The sequence below is a fragment of the Trichechus manatus genome, unplaced genomic scaffold (assembly GCF_000243295.1).
Source record: "Trichechus manatus latirostris isolate Lorelei unplaced genomic scaffold, TriManLat1.0 scaffold00105, whole genome shotgun sequence".
NCBI lineage: Eukaryota > Metazoa > Chordata > Mammalia > Sirenia > Trichechidae > Trichechus > Trichechus manatus.
Window position 1 is genome coordinate 283724 of NW_004444041.1, and position 14058 is coordinate 297781.

The 14058-nt window shown below is 36.6% G+C and overlaps 1 protein-coding gene across 7 annotated transcripts in view; it reads left to right on the forward strand.

Annotated features, from left to right (window-relative positions):
- The window catches only part of LIN54 (lin-54 DREAM MuvB core complex component), a 96750-nt gene that overhangs the window by 6768 nt on the left and 75924 nt on the right, over positions 1-14058 (forward strand). For 4 of the 7 annotated variants that reach the window (XM_023737573.1, XM_023737572.1, XM_023737574.1 and 1 more), the window contains one exon: positions 9745-10460. In XM_023737573.1, the coding sequence (XP_023593341.1) occupies positions 9777-10460 (684 nt within the window). In that variant the 5' untranslated portion in view covers positions 9745-9776. Of the gene's footprint in view, positions 1-9744; positions 10461-14058 lie in introns of those variants that run through there. The other 3 variants (XM_004383092.2, XM_023737576.1, XM_023737577.1) reach the window with 1 other exon arrangement.

The following is a 14058-nucleotide window of genomic DNA, read 5'->3' on the forward strand; positions in this document are numbered from 1 at the left end:
GGATAAATTCCTTATATATGCTTATGCTTATTGCTTTTATCAAGGTATAAAGCAAATTAAATTTAGGATGATGAATGATGTTGTTTTGCTGAAACTAAATCTTTCTTTGCGTAGTGAATTGCTATTGTCTGCCCTGGAACAGGTGTGCAGTTTGTCTATATTATGATGACTCAATTCCTATGCCACTTTTCTGTGTGAATGCTGCAAAGCTTTCATCCTTAAATCACAGGTGAGGTGGTTTAGCTTTAGGTGCTGTAGAATCAGCCCCAGACTCATGGTGACCTCATGTACAACAGAACAAAACAAAATGCTGCCCAGTCCTGTGCCATCTCTGTGGTCAATTATGGATCAGCTCTAGATCACCAGACCTTTCTTCCTAGGCTGTCTTAGTCTGGAAACTCCACTGAAACCTGTTCAGCATCGTAGCAACACGCAAGCCTCCACTGACAGACGTGGTGGCTCCACATTGGTCAGGAATCGAACCCAGGCCTTCAGCATGGATGTGAGAAAATCCTACCACTGAACCACCATTGCCCTTCCTTTCTCTTTAGCCCACCCTAATTCTAGTACCATTGATTTGATTTTGGATATATGGTGGTTATCCAGATGATCCAGAATATACCTTTTTTTAAAAGATTATCACAATCAAAATGCAAACTTTTCAAATCTTCTTCAAGAACTTATAGCTTAAAAATAAATAAATAATAAAAAAAGACCTCATGGCTTACAGTCCACTGCTCCCGGTTTGAGAAATGTAGTTCTGTACCTAGTTCTTTAGTTGTTGATGTTTGGTTTTAGACATCAAAGCTAAAATCCAGATGGTATAGTTACTAACCAGTTAGTGCTGGTGGTAAACTCTAGTTACAAAAGTACATTTCTTAAACCATCAGATTATTTCTGTTCAAATATTTGACATATTACACTCCCATTTGTAATACAGTGGTTGATCACCACTTCATTTTATTATGTGCAAGAATGAAAATATTTACCCAAATTGTCCTCCTCCTGTAACTAAGAACAGTGTTTCAGCAGTGGTAACATTACATAAGAAACTCTTTAAAAACTGTAAAAGCATAGAACATTTGTTATTTTTCTATCTTATTTATTTTATATTTAGTTCACTTCTTTTTATTGTCATCATCCTAAATCAGAGCCTTTCATTTATCTCTATCTTGAACTAGTTACTGAATAGCCTTCTAACTAGTTCCCCTGCCTCCAGTCCAATAAAATACTGAGATAAGGTTAATCCTCCCAAAGTACAACTGTGATCATGTCATTCCCCTGTTGATTTCTAAATTCTTTTAGGGCAGGGTCTTAGAATAATTTCCTATAATGCCCTCCACAAAGTTTGGATGCAATACATTTTTATCAATTAAATGATCGATAAAAATCAAGGTAGTTAAAAGCTAAAAGAACTTTGTAGATTTTAACATGGCATGTAATTACAGAGGATGTTAGTTACAAGCTAAATCTGAGTATTTAGAAAATTATTTGAAAGAGTTTCTTAGCTTATTAGTGTGCTTTATGGTGATATGGGTTATTATTATTATTATTTTTTGAAGTGTTCCAGAGCATCATATTAAACCTATCCTACTCAAATATAGAAACAAAAGTCATTTTCAAAGTCCAACAGAAATAATTCTAGAGTTTTAGATGACACTCCCTTCTCTCTGATTAATTTATTCATTCTTCAGATTTGTATGAAGAGATTATCATTTTCCAGCTCTACTCTAGGCACTGGGAGTAGGGGATACAGTGGCGATCAAGATAGACAAGTCTCTGTCGTCATGGAGTTTACGTTCTAAAGAAGTGGGAGAGAGGGAATCAAACTATAAATAAAAAAACAGAGTATTTTCTGATTGTGAGAGCTGCTGTGATGGATAAAACTTGGGAAATGCGATAGAATGCCTGGGGTAGTGGAAGTGATGGCTTCAATTTCTAGTTGCCATCAAATTGATTCTGACTCATGACAACCTCTTGTGTGTCAGAGTAGAATAAGGGTTTTCAGTGGCTGATTTTTTGGAAGTAGATCGCCAGGCCTTTTTTCCAAGGTGCCTCTGGGTAGACTTGAACCTCCAACCTTTTGGTTAGCAGCCAAGTGCAGTTAACTGTTTGTGCTACCCAGGGGCTCTGAAAGTGAGGATGGGGTGCTATTTTAGGGAGGTTTTATAAACTTAACACAGTTGAGCCAGATTTAGGAATCATCGCGCTTTCAGAAAGGAGTGAATCTTTAACTCTCATTGGACTTAAACCATTTAACTGTGTTCAACTGTAAGGGCAAAAAAAACTCATTTTATTGGCTTCCATGAACATACTTTGCCTTTAGAACTTTTGTTTTATGAGCTAAAATATTAGAGGCATAGAGAATGCATTGTATTCTGTGGATTCTTTCCCTACCATGCCTTGACAAATCACCCTTCTTATAGGTGAAGTGAAAAGCTCCTTGGCTTCTTGTCCTGTAAAGGGTGGAAATATGGGATTCTCTGGTTTCTGGACGTGGTCCTCAACACAGTGATGATGATGTTGCATGTGCTAGTGCATACCTTCCATTCCTGAGGGTTAAAATTAGGATGATGATTCATGCAACTAGATGGCCAAACCCTTTCCTGCCATGCCCACAAGCTCCTTTTGAGGGTTTTCTTTTAGCATAGGCTACCGTGCCCTGCACGTGGCCCTGATTGAAACAGATATGGATGTCTGATCATAAGGCTGTCATCGTTAGTCTGTTTGGTGGCTTACGAGGCGTCCTAGCCCCAGAACTCTGCACAGTTGGTTTGCCCCATGCTGCATAAGGACTGGCCAAACCAATCAAACCAATTTGAACTTTGCTGCTAGTTCAGAGACTCTTAGTCCTGTAACTCCTTGTCTCCTTTAACAGCACAAATAAAAAGACATGTCCTTTCTAATAACTGAGCTTATGTATATATGAACAGAGCAAAATATATGAAGTAGAAGTAGACAGACCTAAGAGGAGAAATACACAAGTACACAGTCATATTTGGGTATTTTAACACTTTTTCTCAGTAATTGATAGGACAATAAAAAGTCAGTAAGGATATAGAAGATCTGAGCAACACTATCAGCCAACTTGACCTAATTGACATTTATAGAACACTACCCTCAGCAACTACAAGATACACATTCTTGTCAAGTGCACATGGAAAGTTCACCAAGATAGACCATATACTGGGTTATAAAACAAGTCTTTAATTTCAAATGATGGAAGTATTACATAGTGCGTTCTCTGACAATAATGGAATAAATTAGAAACCAATAATAAGATCATTAGAAAATCCCGAAATATTTGAAAATTAAATAGCATACTTCTGTATTATCCATGCAGGAGACTCAGGTTTGATTCCCAGCCAGTTCACCTCATGCAGCTACCACTCGTCTTGTCAGTGGAGGCTCGCATGTTGCTATGATGCTGAACAGGTTTCAGCATACCTTCCAGACTAAGCAGGACTAGGAAGAAAGGTGTTTCTACTTGGTATTCTACTTCCAAAAACTAGCCAGTGAAAACCCTATGGATAACACTCATGGGGATGGGTACAGGGCCAGGATAGCATTGTGTTCCATTGTGCTTAGGGTCACGATGAATTGGTGGCCAGTGGCAGCTAACAACAATATTATAAATGTGTCAAAAGAAGAAATCACAAGAAAATTTAGAAAACTTTTGAAGTGAATGATAATAAAAACATATTGAAATTAGTGGGATGTGGCTGAAGCAGTGTTGAAGGAAATTTATAATAGTAAGTACTTACATTTAAAAATGCGAACATCTTAAAATCACTGATCTAAGCCAGGGGTCGGCAAACTTTTTCTGTATATGACCAGATAAAGATTTTAGGCTTTGCAAACTGCGTAAGTCTCTCACATATTCTTTGCCTTTTTTTTAACAATTTAAAAATGTAAAAACCATTCTTAACTGGAGGGCCATACATAAACAGGCCAGGGGTCTGATTTGTACTACAGGCAGTAGTTTGCTAAACTCTGATCTAAGCTTCCATTTTAAGATTCTAGGAGGAAAAAAAAAAATAAACCTAAAGTAATCAGAAAGAAGGAGATTAAAAATAGCAGTTGATACAAATAAAAAAAAAAGGACAAATGATGGAGAAAATCAATGAAACCAAAAATGGTTCTTTAAAATTATCAATGAAATTGATAAGTACCCGGTTAGACTGATCAGTAAAAATAAAGAGAGAGAGAGAGAAAGAGTGAGAATACAAATGACCAGCATGAGGAAAGAGGGGACATTTCTACAGATTTTACAGACGTTAAAATAAAGGAATATTATGTACAACTTTATGCTAATAAGTGTGACAGTTTGACAAAATGGAAAATTCTTTGGAAGATACAATCCTTGAAATATCAAAGGTTATTCAAGAAGAAAGAGATACCTTGAATAGCTGTATCTGTTAAAGAAATTGAACTTAAAAATCTTCTTGCAAAACACTCAAAAATCAATCAATGTAATTTACCATATTAACAGACTAAAGTAGAAAAGCCATGTGATCATTTCAATATTTGCAGAAAAAGCAAACGACAATTAAAAATCCATCTATAATTAAACAACAACACCTGCTCAGCAAACTAGAAATTGAAGTGAACTTCCTTAACCTGGTAAAAACCCAAAAAACCCACTGCTGTTGAGTTGATTCTGACTCATAGAGACCCCATAGGGTTTCCAAGACTGTAAATACTTATGGAAGCAGACTCCCACATCTTTCGGTTTCGAACTGCTGACCATTGAGTTAGCAATCAAGAGCTTTAACCACTGTGCCACCAGGGCTCTTACCTGGTAAGGGGAATCTATGAAAAACTTACAGCTAACAGTTAAGATTGGGAATAAGTCAAGGATGTTTGCTTTCACTGTTTTTATTTAATGTTTTACTGGAGGTCCTAGCCAGTATAGTAAGGCAAAATAAAGAAATAAAAGATATACACATTGGGAAGGAAGAAATAAAGATAACTATTCATAGACAACATGATTGCCTTTGTGGAAAATCCTAAGGAACCTATAGAAAAGCTACTAGAATTAATAAATGAGTTTAGCTAGATTACAAGATACAAGGACAATATACAAAAATCAGTTGTATTTCTACTGGCAACAAACAATTGGAAAATGGGAAAAAAAAAGACCAATTATTATTATTACTATTTATTTTATTGTGCTTTAGGTGAAAGTTTGCAGAGCAGATTAGCTTCTCATTCAAAAATTTATTCACAAATTGTTTCCTGACATTGGTTGCAATCCCCTCAATGTGTCAGCACTCTCACCCTTTCCACCCTGGGTTCCCTGTTTCTGTTTGTCCAGTTTTCTTGTCCCTTCCTGCTTTCTTGTCTTTGCTTTTGGGCAGGCATTGCCCATTTGGTTTCGTGTAGTTTATTGATCTAAGAAGCACGTTCCTCACTTGTGTTTTTGTTTATTTTATGGGCCTGTCTAATCTTTGGCGGAAAGGTGAACTTTAGGAGTGGCTTCAGTTCTGAGTTATCAGGGTGTCCAGGGGCCATAGTCTCAAGGGTTCCTCCAGTCTCTGTCAGACCAATAAGTCTGGTCTTTTTGGTGTATTTGAATTGTGTTCTACATTTTTCTGCTGCTCTGTCTGAGACACCCTCTATTACGATCCCTGAAAAAAGACCAATTATAATAGCATCAAAAGCCAAGAAATACTTAGGGATAAATTTAGCAAAATATGTACAAGATTTATATACTTGAAGTACGAAACATTGCTGAGATAGAGAATATACTGTTGGGAGATGATTTTCTATGGATCTTCACATATTTGCACCTCTTGCAAGTGAGACAAAAAACCTTTTCAAGGATGCTTGTATAGCAGAGAGCCTTGGATGATAGAGATAGTATCTCCCATTGGAGCAAAAGGGCAGATTTGCTTATTGTCCAGCATAATAAAGGTAATATTTTTGTATGGGCAAAGGGCAGATTTGCTTGCAGTCAATTTTAAAAGATTTGGGTTGCCTAAACTCAGGGTTCTTTAGTTGGATACAAACTCACTGAATGTGCAGCTCCTACTTGAGTCACTCCACTTGACCTCATGAAACTTGCGGGGCAAGAGGGAACTGATACAAGACGCTCATGTTTCTTGCTGGGCTGTGAATAGTAAGTTTTTTGTCTCTGACCTCAGACTACTGTGTCTTCTTCCAGTATCATGAAATAATACTAGTACTGCTATAGGCAAGTAGGGTATATAATCACAGACTCCTCACAGTTCTTGACAGTTTTGGACAGTTTTGGCCATGAGGATGGCGAGCTGACAGAGACATAGCTTTCTGAAAGAGAAAGGACGATGGTCTTGTGGGCTGGGTTATAGGGTATGGGAGCAAAAGCTGTCATTCAGGTGATGGACAAGGATGGAGGTAGGAGGTGTAAGAGTCTCCCAATCTTCTACCTGTTAATGAATATTTAGAGGCAGGATTGAAACAAGCCACCTGAATGGTGCTTTGGTTGTTGTACACTAAACTCCACGGCCCCATTTGAAAAACAATGTGGCTGTAGCTGCTGAGTCAAGGAGTACCCCCCCAAAGTGGTGTCAGCAATGGTGTTTTTCAATCCTAAAAAAAATGATGTCAGCAATAAGAATATAGAGCTGTGGGTGGATCAAAAACAGTATAGGTTTGTTTGGTTGAGCAGCAGAGGTGGATACTTGAAACTGAAAGTAAATGCAAAACTGCCACTGTCTCCCTCCTTGGCCCGACCTCTCCCTGCATCTGCTCTTTGACTTCAGGTACTTTAAGCAGATAGATGAATACGGGCTGGGCTTGGGTCTCCTTGTCCTTAAAGGGGACTAAAGGCCATACCCAAATGTCTAAATATGCTGGGTAACTTCAGGGAGAGAAGGGAGTCAAACTTGTATGACTCTGTAGGATGCGGTGTCCAATTCACCATGCTACCTGGTTCTGTGGGGGGAGTGGCATCCAGATTCACCTGATGGGGCTTGGCAAGGGAAGGGAAGCTAATGTGACTTTGTGGGTGGATCCTTTGGTGTTGTGCACTGTTGTTGTGACTTCCACTGCTGAACGTATAATTGGTGTTAATGTTTTTGCATGCCTGTACTGTGACTGTCCATTGAAGTTTTTCTTGATCAGGAAAACCCTCATGTAGAGAAGTACTGGTACTCTGGGTTTCCACAACCTAGTGACTCCTTCAAGCTACATGTTATTGTGACTGATGATTTTACAGCATATTTAAATAACTCATCCAATTCAATAATAAGCCAAAAAAAATAAAAGCCCAGTTTTTAAAACAGATCAAAAGATTTTAACAGGCCTTTTGCAAAAGAAAATATACAAATAGACAATGGGCATGTGAAAACATACTTAACATCATGAGTAATGTGCAATTTCAAATTAAAACCACAATGAGATACCACTTCAGCACTAAAATGGCTAAAATTATAAAGACTGACAGTATCAATTGTTGGTGAGAATATGGAGCAACTGAAATTTCATACATTGCTGATACATGCATAAAATGGTATACCAAAGTTGGAAAACAGTCTGGTAATTTCATGCAAAGTTAAAGATAAACTTACATTATGATCCAGCAGTTCCACTTCTAGGTATTTACTCAAGAGAAATGAAAATGTATGTCCATGGAAAACTTGAATTTGAATGTCCATAAAAGCATTATTCATAATAGTCCCAAACTGTAAACATTCCAAATGTTTATCAACAGTTGAATGAATGAACAAATTGTGATAGATTTGTACAATGGAATACTATTCGGCAATAAAAAAGGAAGAGACTTACTAATAAGCACAATAATAAAGATAAATCTCAAAAAACTTGCTGAGAAGATAAACTCATACCATATGATTCCTCTGTGTCACCAGTACATAATATATGATTCAATTTATGTGACCTTTTAGAACAGACAGAAAGGCAAAGCTAATCTATAGATAGAACAGATCAGTGGTTGCATAGGCTGGTGTTTCAAGGTGGGGTATTGACTGTAAAGTAGTTGTTGTTAGTTGCTGTTGAGGAGTCAGTTCTGAGTCATGGTGACCTCCAGTATGTAGAGTAGAGCTGGTCCATAGCGTTTCCAAGGCTGTGACCTTTTGGAAGTAGATCACGAGGCCTATCTTCCCAGGTGCCTCTTAGTAGGTTTGAATCACCAACCTTTCAGCTAGTGGTCAATTGTTTGACTGTTTGCATCCTGTAAAGGAGTAGACTTGTTTTTCTCCATTTTTAAATACTAGTGGTAAAAATTAAAGACAATATAATTTTGTGATTAAAATATGAACTTTGGTATCCTAAAAACATGAGTTTGAGTCCTAACTCTACTATTTACTAACTGTGTGACCTTGCGCGAATTACTTAACCTTTTGAAATTTCCTCATCTGTAAAATGGGAATGATAATGGTACCTATGTAATAGAGTTGTCGTGAGGATTAAATAAAATAATGCCATCACTGGTAGATAGTAAGCTCTCAGTAATGATCATTAATTCTTGACAGTGCTAGTATTTGTATAATGCTAGTAATTATAGTTTGCTATTCATGTCTGTTTCTTTTAATCTTGGAATGGATATTGCATTTTTATATTTAAAAAAAGGGAAGAAAAGAAAAATTAGCTTGTTAGATTCCTATTCATCTTTAATGTTCTCTGGGTAAATAACTTATTGCTATTTAGTCAGTCATGAAGATAATGTGCTCTCTTTAATATGTGAAGATAATGGTATTGCTTCCTTTACTGGAAGTTTTGCGTAACTTTGGTTAAAAGTATTGCAGTCTGATTTGTCTGTAATCTGCTTTATTATTATTACCTTTTTTGTTTTTTTTTTTTCTCCTGTATGTGGTCTGGCTATATACCTCTTAAATGGTTACCTATCTGACATCTTAAATGACTGAGGGGGATTAGCAAGTCTTCTTTTCAAATAAAGGTTTCATTGATATGAAGCTAATTGATCAAACTTGTGCCGTATAAGCTGTTTGACCTGCAGTCACTGAGATGGATTACTTTAGAAACTCCTTTAACATTAATTTGGGTATTTAATGGGCTTTATAAAGGGTATACTGAAAAAAAAAACAAAAAAACAAAAAAACCCAAACTCATTGCCGTGGAGTTGACTCTGACTCATAGCTACCCTATAGGGCAGAGTAGAACTGCCCCATAGGATTTCCAGGGAGTAGCTGGTGGATTCAAACTGCTGACCTTTTGGTTAGCAGTTGAACTCTTAACCACTGTGCCACCAGGGCTCCATGAATGGTATAGTACCCTCATATTAGGACTTAGCTCTTGGAGATTTGAAGATATTTTCCATTATCTGTTAATATTTATATCCTTATTTGCTTGTGTGAATCAGCAGTCTTCAGGTCTTTCAGTGTGGGGGAGAAACATAGCTGGGAAGAAATAAGATGGTTAGACACATCAAAGATTAAAAAGTTTTATGAGAGGGCATTAGAAAGGTGTTTCCTGTAATTATGTGACTTAGCATTGCTTGATTGCAGTATACTTTTTGGTTGAGAGCAAATGGGGTTGAGCAAATGAGAATGTTAGCTTCTAGTTTTGGGTCCATTATGACTTTATTTCAGATATTTGAATGTTGAGGATGTGTTAAAATGGTTTAACCCAAATAAGCATCAGGAATAGCCTTCATTCAGTTATATATCAATAAAAAATGGTTATTTTGTCACTTGCATTTTTCTTGACTTTTTTTTTTTTCTTTTAAATCTGTTCTGAAACCCAGTGAGTAACCTATTCATTTTTCAACTTTTATTGCAGTGCCTGATCAACTTTCTAGCAGGAGAACGATCATGGAGGTGGTGCCAGCTGAGGTGAATAGTTTGCTTCCAGAGGAGATAATGGACACTGGTATAACGTTAGTGGATGATGATAGTATTGAGGCTGTTATTGTTTCATCCCCAATTCCCATGGAGACAGAACTGGAAGAAATTGTCAACATAAATTCTACTGGTGACTCTACAGCCACGCCCATTTCCACGGAACCAATCACAGTGTACAGTAACCACACTAACCAAGTTGCAGTGAATACCACAGTTACTAAAGCAGATTCTAATACCACAGTGAAACCAACTTTTCCAAGTGGCCTTCAAAAACTTGGTGCTCAGACTCCTGTGACTATATCAGCCAATCAGATTATTTTAAACAAAGTATCACAGACATCTGATCTTAAACTTGGCAATCAGACCCTTAAACCAGATGGACAGAAGTTAATTTTAACAACTTTGGGCAAGTCTGGTTCACCAATTGTTTTAGCATTACCCCATAGCCAACTACCCCAGGCTCAGAAAGTTACAACTCAGGCCCAGTCAGGAGATGCAAAGTTACCACCACAGCAAATTAAAGTAGTTACCATTGGAGGGAGGCCAGAGGTGAAACCTGTCATTGGTGTCTCAGCATTGACCCCAGGAAGTCAACTGATTAATACTACAACTCAGCCCTCTGTGGTACAGACCCAACAGTTAAAAACAGTACAGGTAAAAAAAAAAGAAGGGGGCTTATTAATTAAAATGCATGTTAAAAAATTGAATTGATTCATAGTTGTGTTTGTAGGGTGATTAAATGCATAGCTGTTAACTGAATTCTTTTGAATGCTGCTTTTAGTAATTGTGTGGGTTTTTAAAGTTTGGTATGTCCATTGCTTATGAAATTTTTTTGCCACAGAACTTAGAGCAAACAGAATTTTGGTTAATTTTCAAATTATTTTCTGTATAGCCTTCTACTGCTTCTTAAATCCATTTTATTTTTAGTGGTAGTTTAATAACAAGGATGTTTTGCTGAGATGAAGATGCCAGAATTGCTGCTAGGCTGCTAAAAAATCATTCAGAAAAATTTTTTTTTCAGTTAACAGGTAGCCCAGGTAGGAAAACTTTGCTGCTCTGAGAAACCCTTGGAGCCAGCAGTAATACATATCAGCTAATGTGGGCACATCTTTGGAGTTTATTGTTCATTGCCATTATTTATGTTTGCAATATGGAAAAGGCAGTGCCACGTGATAGAAGGTAACATATAGGCTTTGGAGCTGGATCACCTGGGTTTGAGTTACCTCTATGTTACCCTACCAGCCGTGGAACTTTGAGTGGTTTACTTATTTTTGAGTTTGTGACTTTAGCTATAAGATGGCTATTTGATCATGAAATATATGGTGAAAGACAGGTACCCAGTATTTTTCTCAAAACATTGAGGATCCTTCAAAATGCTGCCTATTATTAGTATGAATTGGCTCCTAAGACAGGTTACCAGAGCATTTATTAAATGGGTCCCAGTTTTTCATGCTCCAGTAGGCCTTTTTAGGTTATCACTACTCTTAGAAATACAGTTGTCCACTTGAGACCAAGAAACACAAATACATTTCCCTGTTTGAAAGAGTTACCTCTTTGAAGAAAGGAGAAGGCATGAGTTAAACTAGTAAAGCAGGTATATAAGGAAGTAGGAAGGTTTGGGGAACTATCCACTTTCAGCTGATATTAGAAGTAATGCTTTTGTTACTATATTGGCAGAAGAATTCAAAATATTTTTCATGGACTTTGTATTTAAGAACTTTGTAAGATTTCTCAAACCCTGTAATTTGCCCATGTCCCTTCAGCCACTGTTAAACATTCTTTAGTGCCCTTTTTTTCTTGTTCATTATCATCTCCCACTTATCTCTGGCTTCCTTTTATTTCTTACTTTTGATGGGGGGTCTCTTGAATGAGATATCCTATCACTGTCAAGCATCTTGGCCTCAGCTTAATTTTTATCAGTTTTGAAACTTGTTTTTATTGATTTACCAGAAGTTTATCTGACTTTGGCAGTGTGGATCATAACCAGGGTCACAAGAACCTGAAAATGGAAACCAGATTGTCACTTTTCATTTACAAGAGCTATGTTGTACATACCATTTTAATGACCAGTGTACTTGTGTCCACTAGTTTTCTACTGTAATCCCCTAAATACTAATACTAAAAGCAAAGACTGGGGTCTAGTTCTTATAACTTGTTTTATTGTTGTTACTTTTATAAAACTGATTCTATTTATATATATAAAAAAAGAATTTCTGTTTAACAAAACAGCAAAAACAAAAGAAACCCCATTTCAGCTACTGTTCTACTTGTCTAGTTATTTGTAGGCAACTCAGATCTTTCCAACTCAGAAGTAACCTGCAGAGCTCTGATGCATTGGGGGAAAAAAAAGTGAAAAGGTACACATGTGTATTTTTCCTTTTTAGGCACCAGAATATTTGATTTACTATTATATGGTATATATGATTCTCTGATCCCCACCCCCCCAAAAAAAACAGTCCTCAGCATTGTCTTAAGTTTAATCAGAGTATTAAGACTGTTAGGGTATGGACAGCAGGTAAGGGTCGAAGAAGGAGACTCATCTAGAAAAATAAATGAAAGATGTGACAATTGAGGCCAGAGGCAGTAACAAAGAAGTATGTTGTTGTTAGGTGCCATTGCATTGGTTCCGACTCATAATGACCCTATGAACAACAGAATGAAATACTGCCTAGTCCTGTGCCATCCTCATAATCATTGCTGTTTGAGCCCATTGTTGCAGCCACTGTGTCAATCCATCTCATTGAGGGTCTTCCACTTTTTCACTGATCCTCTGCATTACCAGCATGATTTCCTTCTCCAGGGACTGATCCCTCCTGATAACGTGTCCAAAGTACGTGAGACAAAGTATCACCATCCTCACTTCTAAGGAGCATTCTGGCTATATTTCTTCCAAGACAGATTTGTTCATTCTTCTGGCAGACCATAGTATATTCAGTGTTCTTTGCCAGCACCATAATTCAAAGGCATCAATTCTTTGGTCTTCCTTATGCATTGTCCAGCTTTCACATGGATATGAGGTGATTGAAAATACCATGACTTGGGTCAGAGGCACCTTAGTTCTCAAAGAAGTATTTAAAAAAAAAAAAGCCCTTTGCTGTTGAGTCGATTCTGACTCACAGTGACCCTATAGGACAGAGCAGATCTGCCCCCTTAGGGTTTCCAAGAAGTGACTGGTGGGTTTGAACTGCTGAACTTTGAGTTAGCAGCTGAGCTCTTAACCACTGTGCCACCAGGGCTCCCAAAGAGGTATAATTATACTTAATAACAAATATATAAACACTTTTCCTATGTTTCATGTGCACAGTATATAAGAAAAGTAAATGACTAGTAATCTGGAACAACATAACTCTTTACTTGCCTCTGAATCTGTCCAACACAGTGCCAAAAATTACCTGAATGTATTATTTGATGACGTATTTGTCTACCTCATTTGTAAATCTCCTTTTTTGATTCATTTTTGTCTTAATCTGCTGATTAGATAAAATTGTTAAAAAATGATCCTTTATGGTTTGTTTTACTTAAAGTAGTTTTGTTTTAGTGTAGTTCAGCATTCATAATGCAAAAATTCATAGTTCTATAATGGGACTACAAATTGTTATTTTCCACAATGCTCAACTAGAGGAACATAACCCCAAGGGTAAGATGAGATTGTGTATTTGAAAAATTAATGTGCTTCTTGGCTATATTGTTGAAGTTATTTTCCTGCTTGGTAAGTATTCCTATAAGTCATATAATTGTGAAAATAATTAAAAATGGAGAAGTACTTCAGGCTGTTAATGTTTATAGCTAAGGTTGTTTGGTTTTCTAAGAACATCATTATTTCTAACTCTTGAAATCACTAATACTGATAGATGAAATTCTAACTTATTTTAGCGTTTTAGACCTATAAATGCACTTGGAAAATATTTTCCCTGTATGTCTTCCTGAATTACATCAGCTTTTTAAAGTATAATTATGGATTTATTTGGGTATGTAATAGTTTTATAAACTGGGTATTTTAAAATATAGTAATAATTCTACTTGTTTTTAAAGGAGTGATTTGTATTTCATTTATATTTTATTTTGTCAGCAATGTGTTCTGAATGTAAGAAACTAATATATTCTGAGTGTAAGAAAATGTGTTATTTCAGTTTGTAATTTGAGCACAAAGAACTGATATTTAGTTAATTCTATGATCTATTACAGGTTCTGGTATATTTCTTTTGCTCAAGTTGGTCATGTTTGTACCTTTTAAGTCGTTATTGCCAATAAT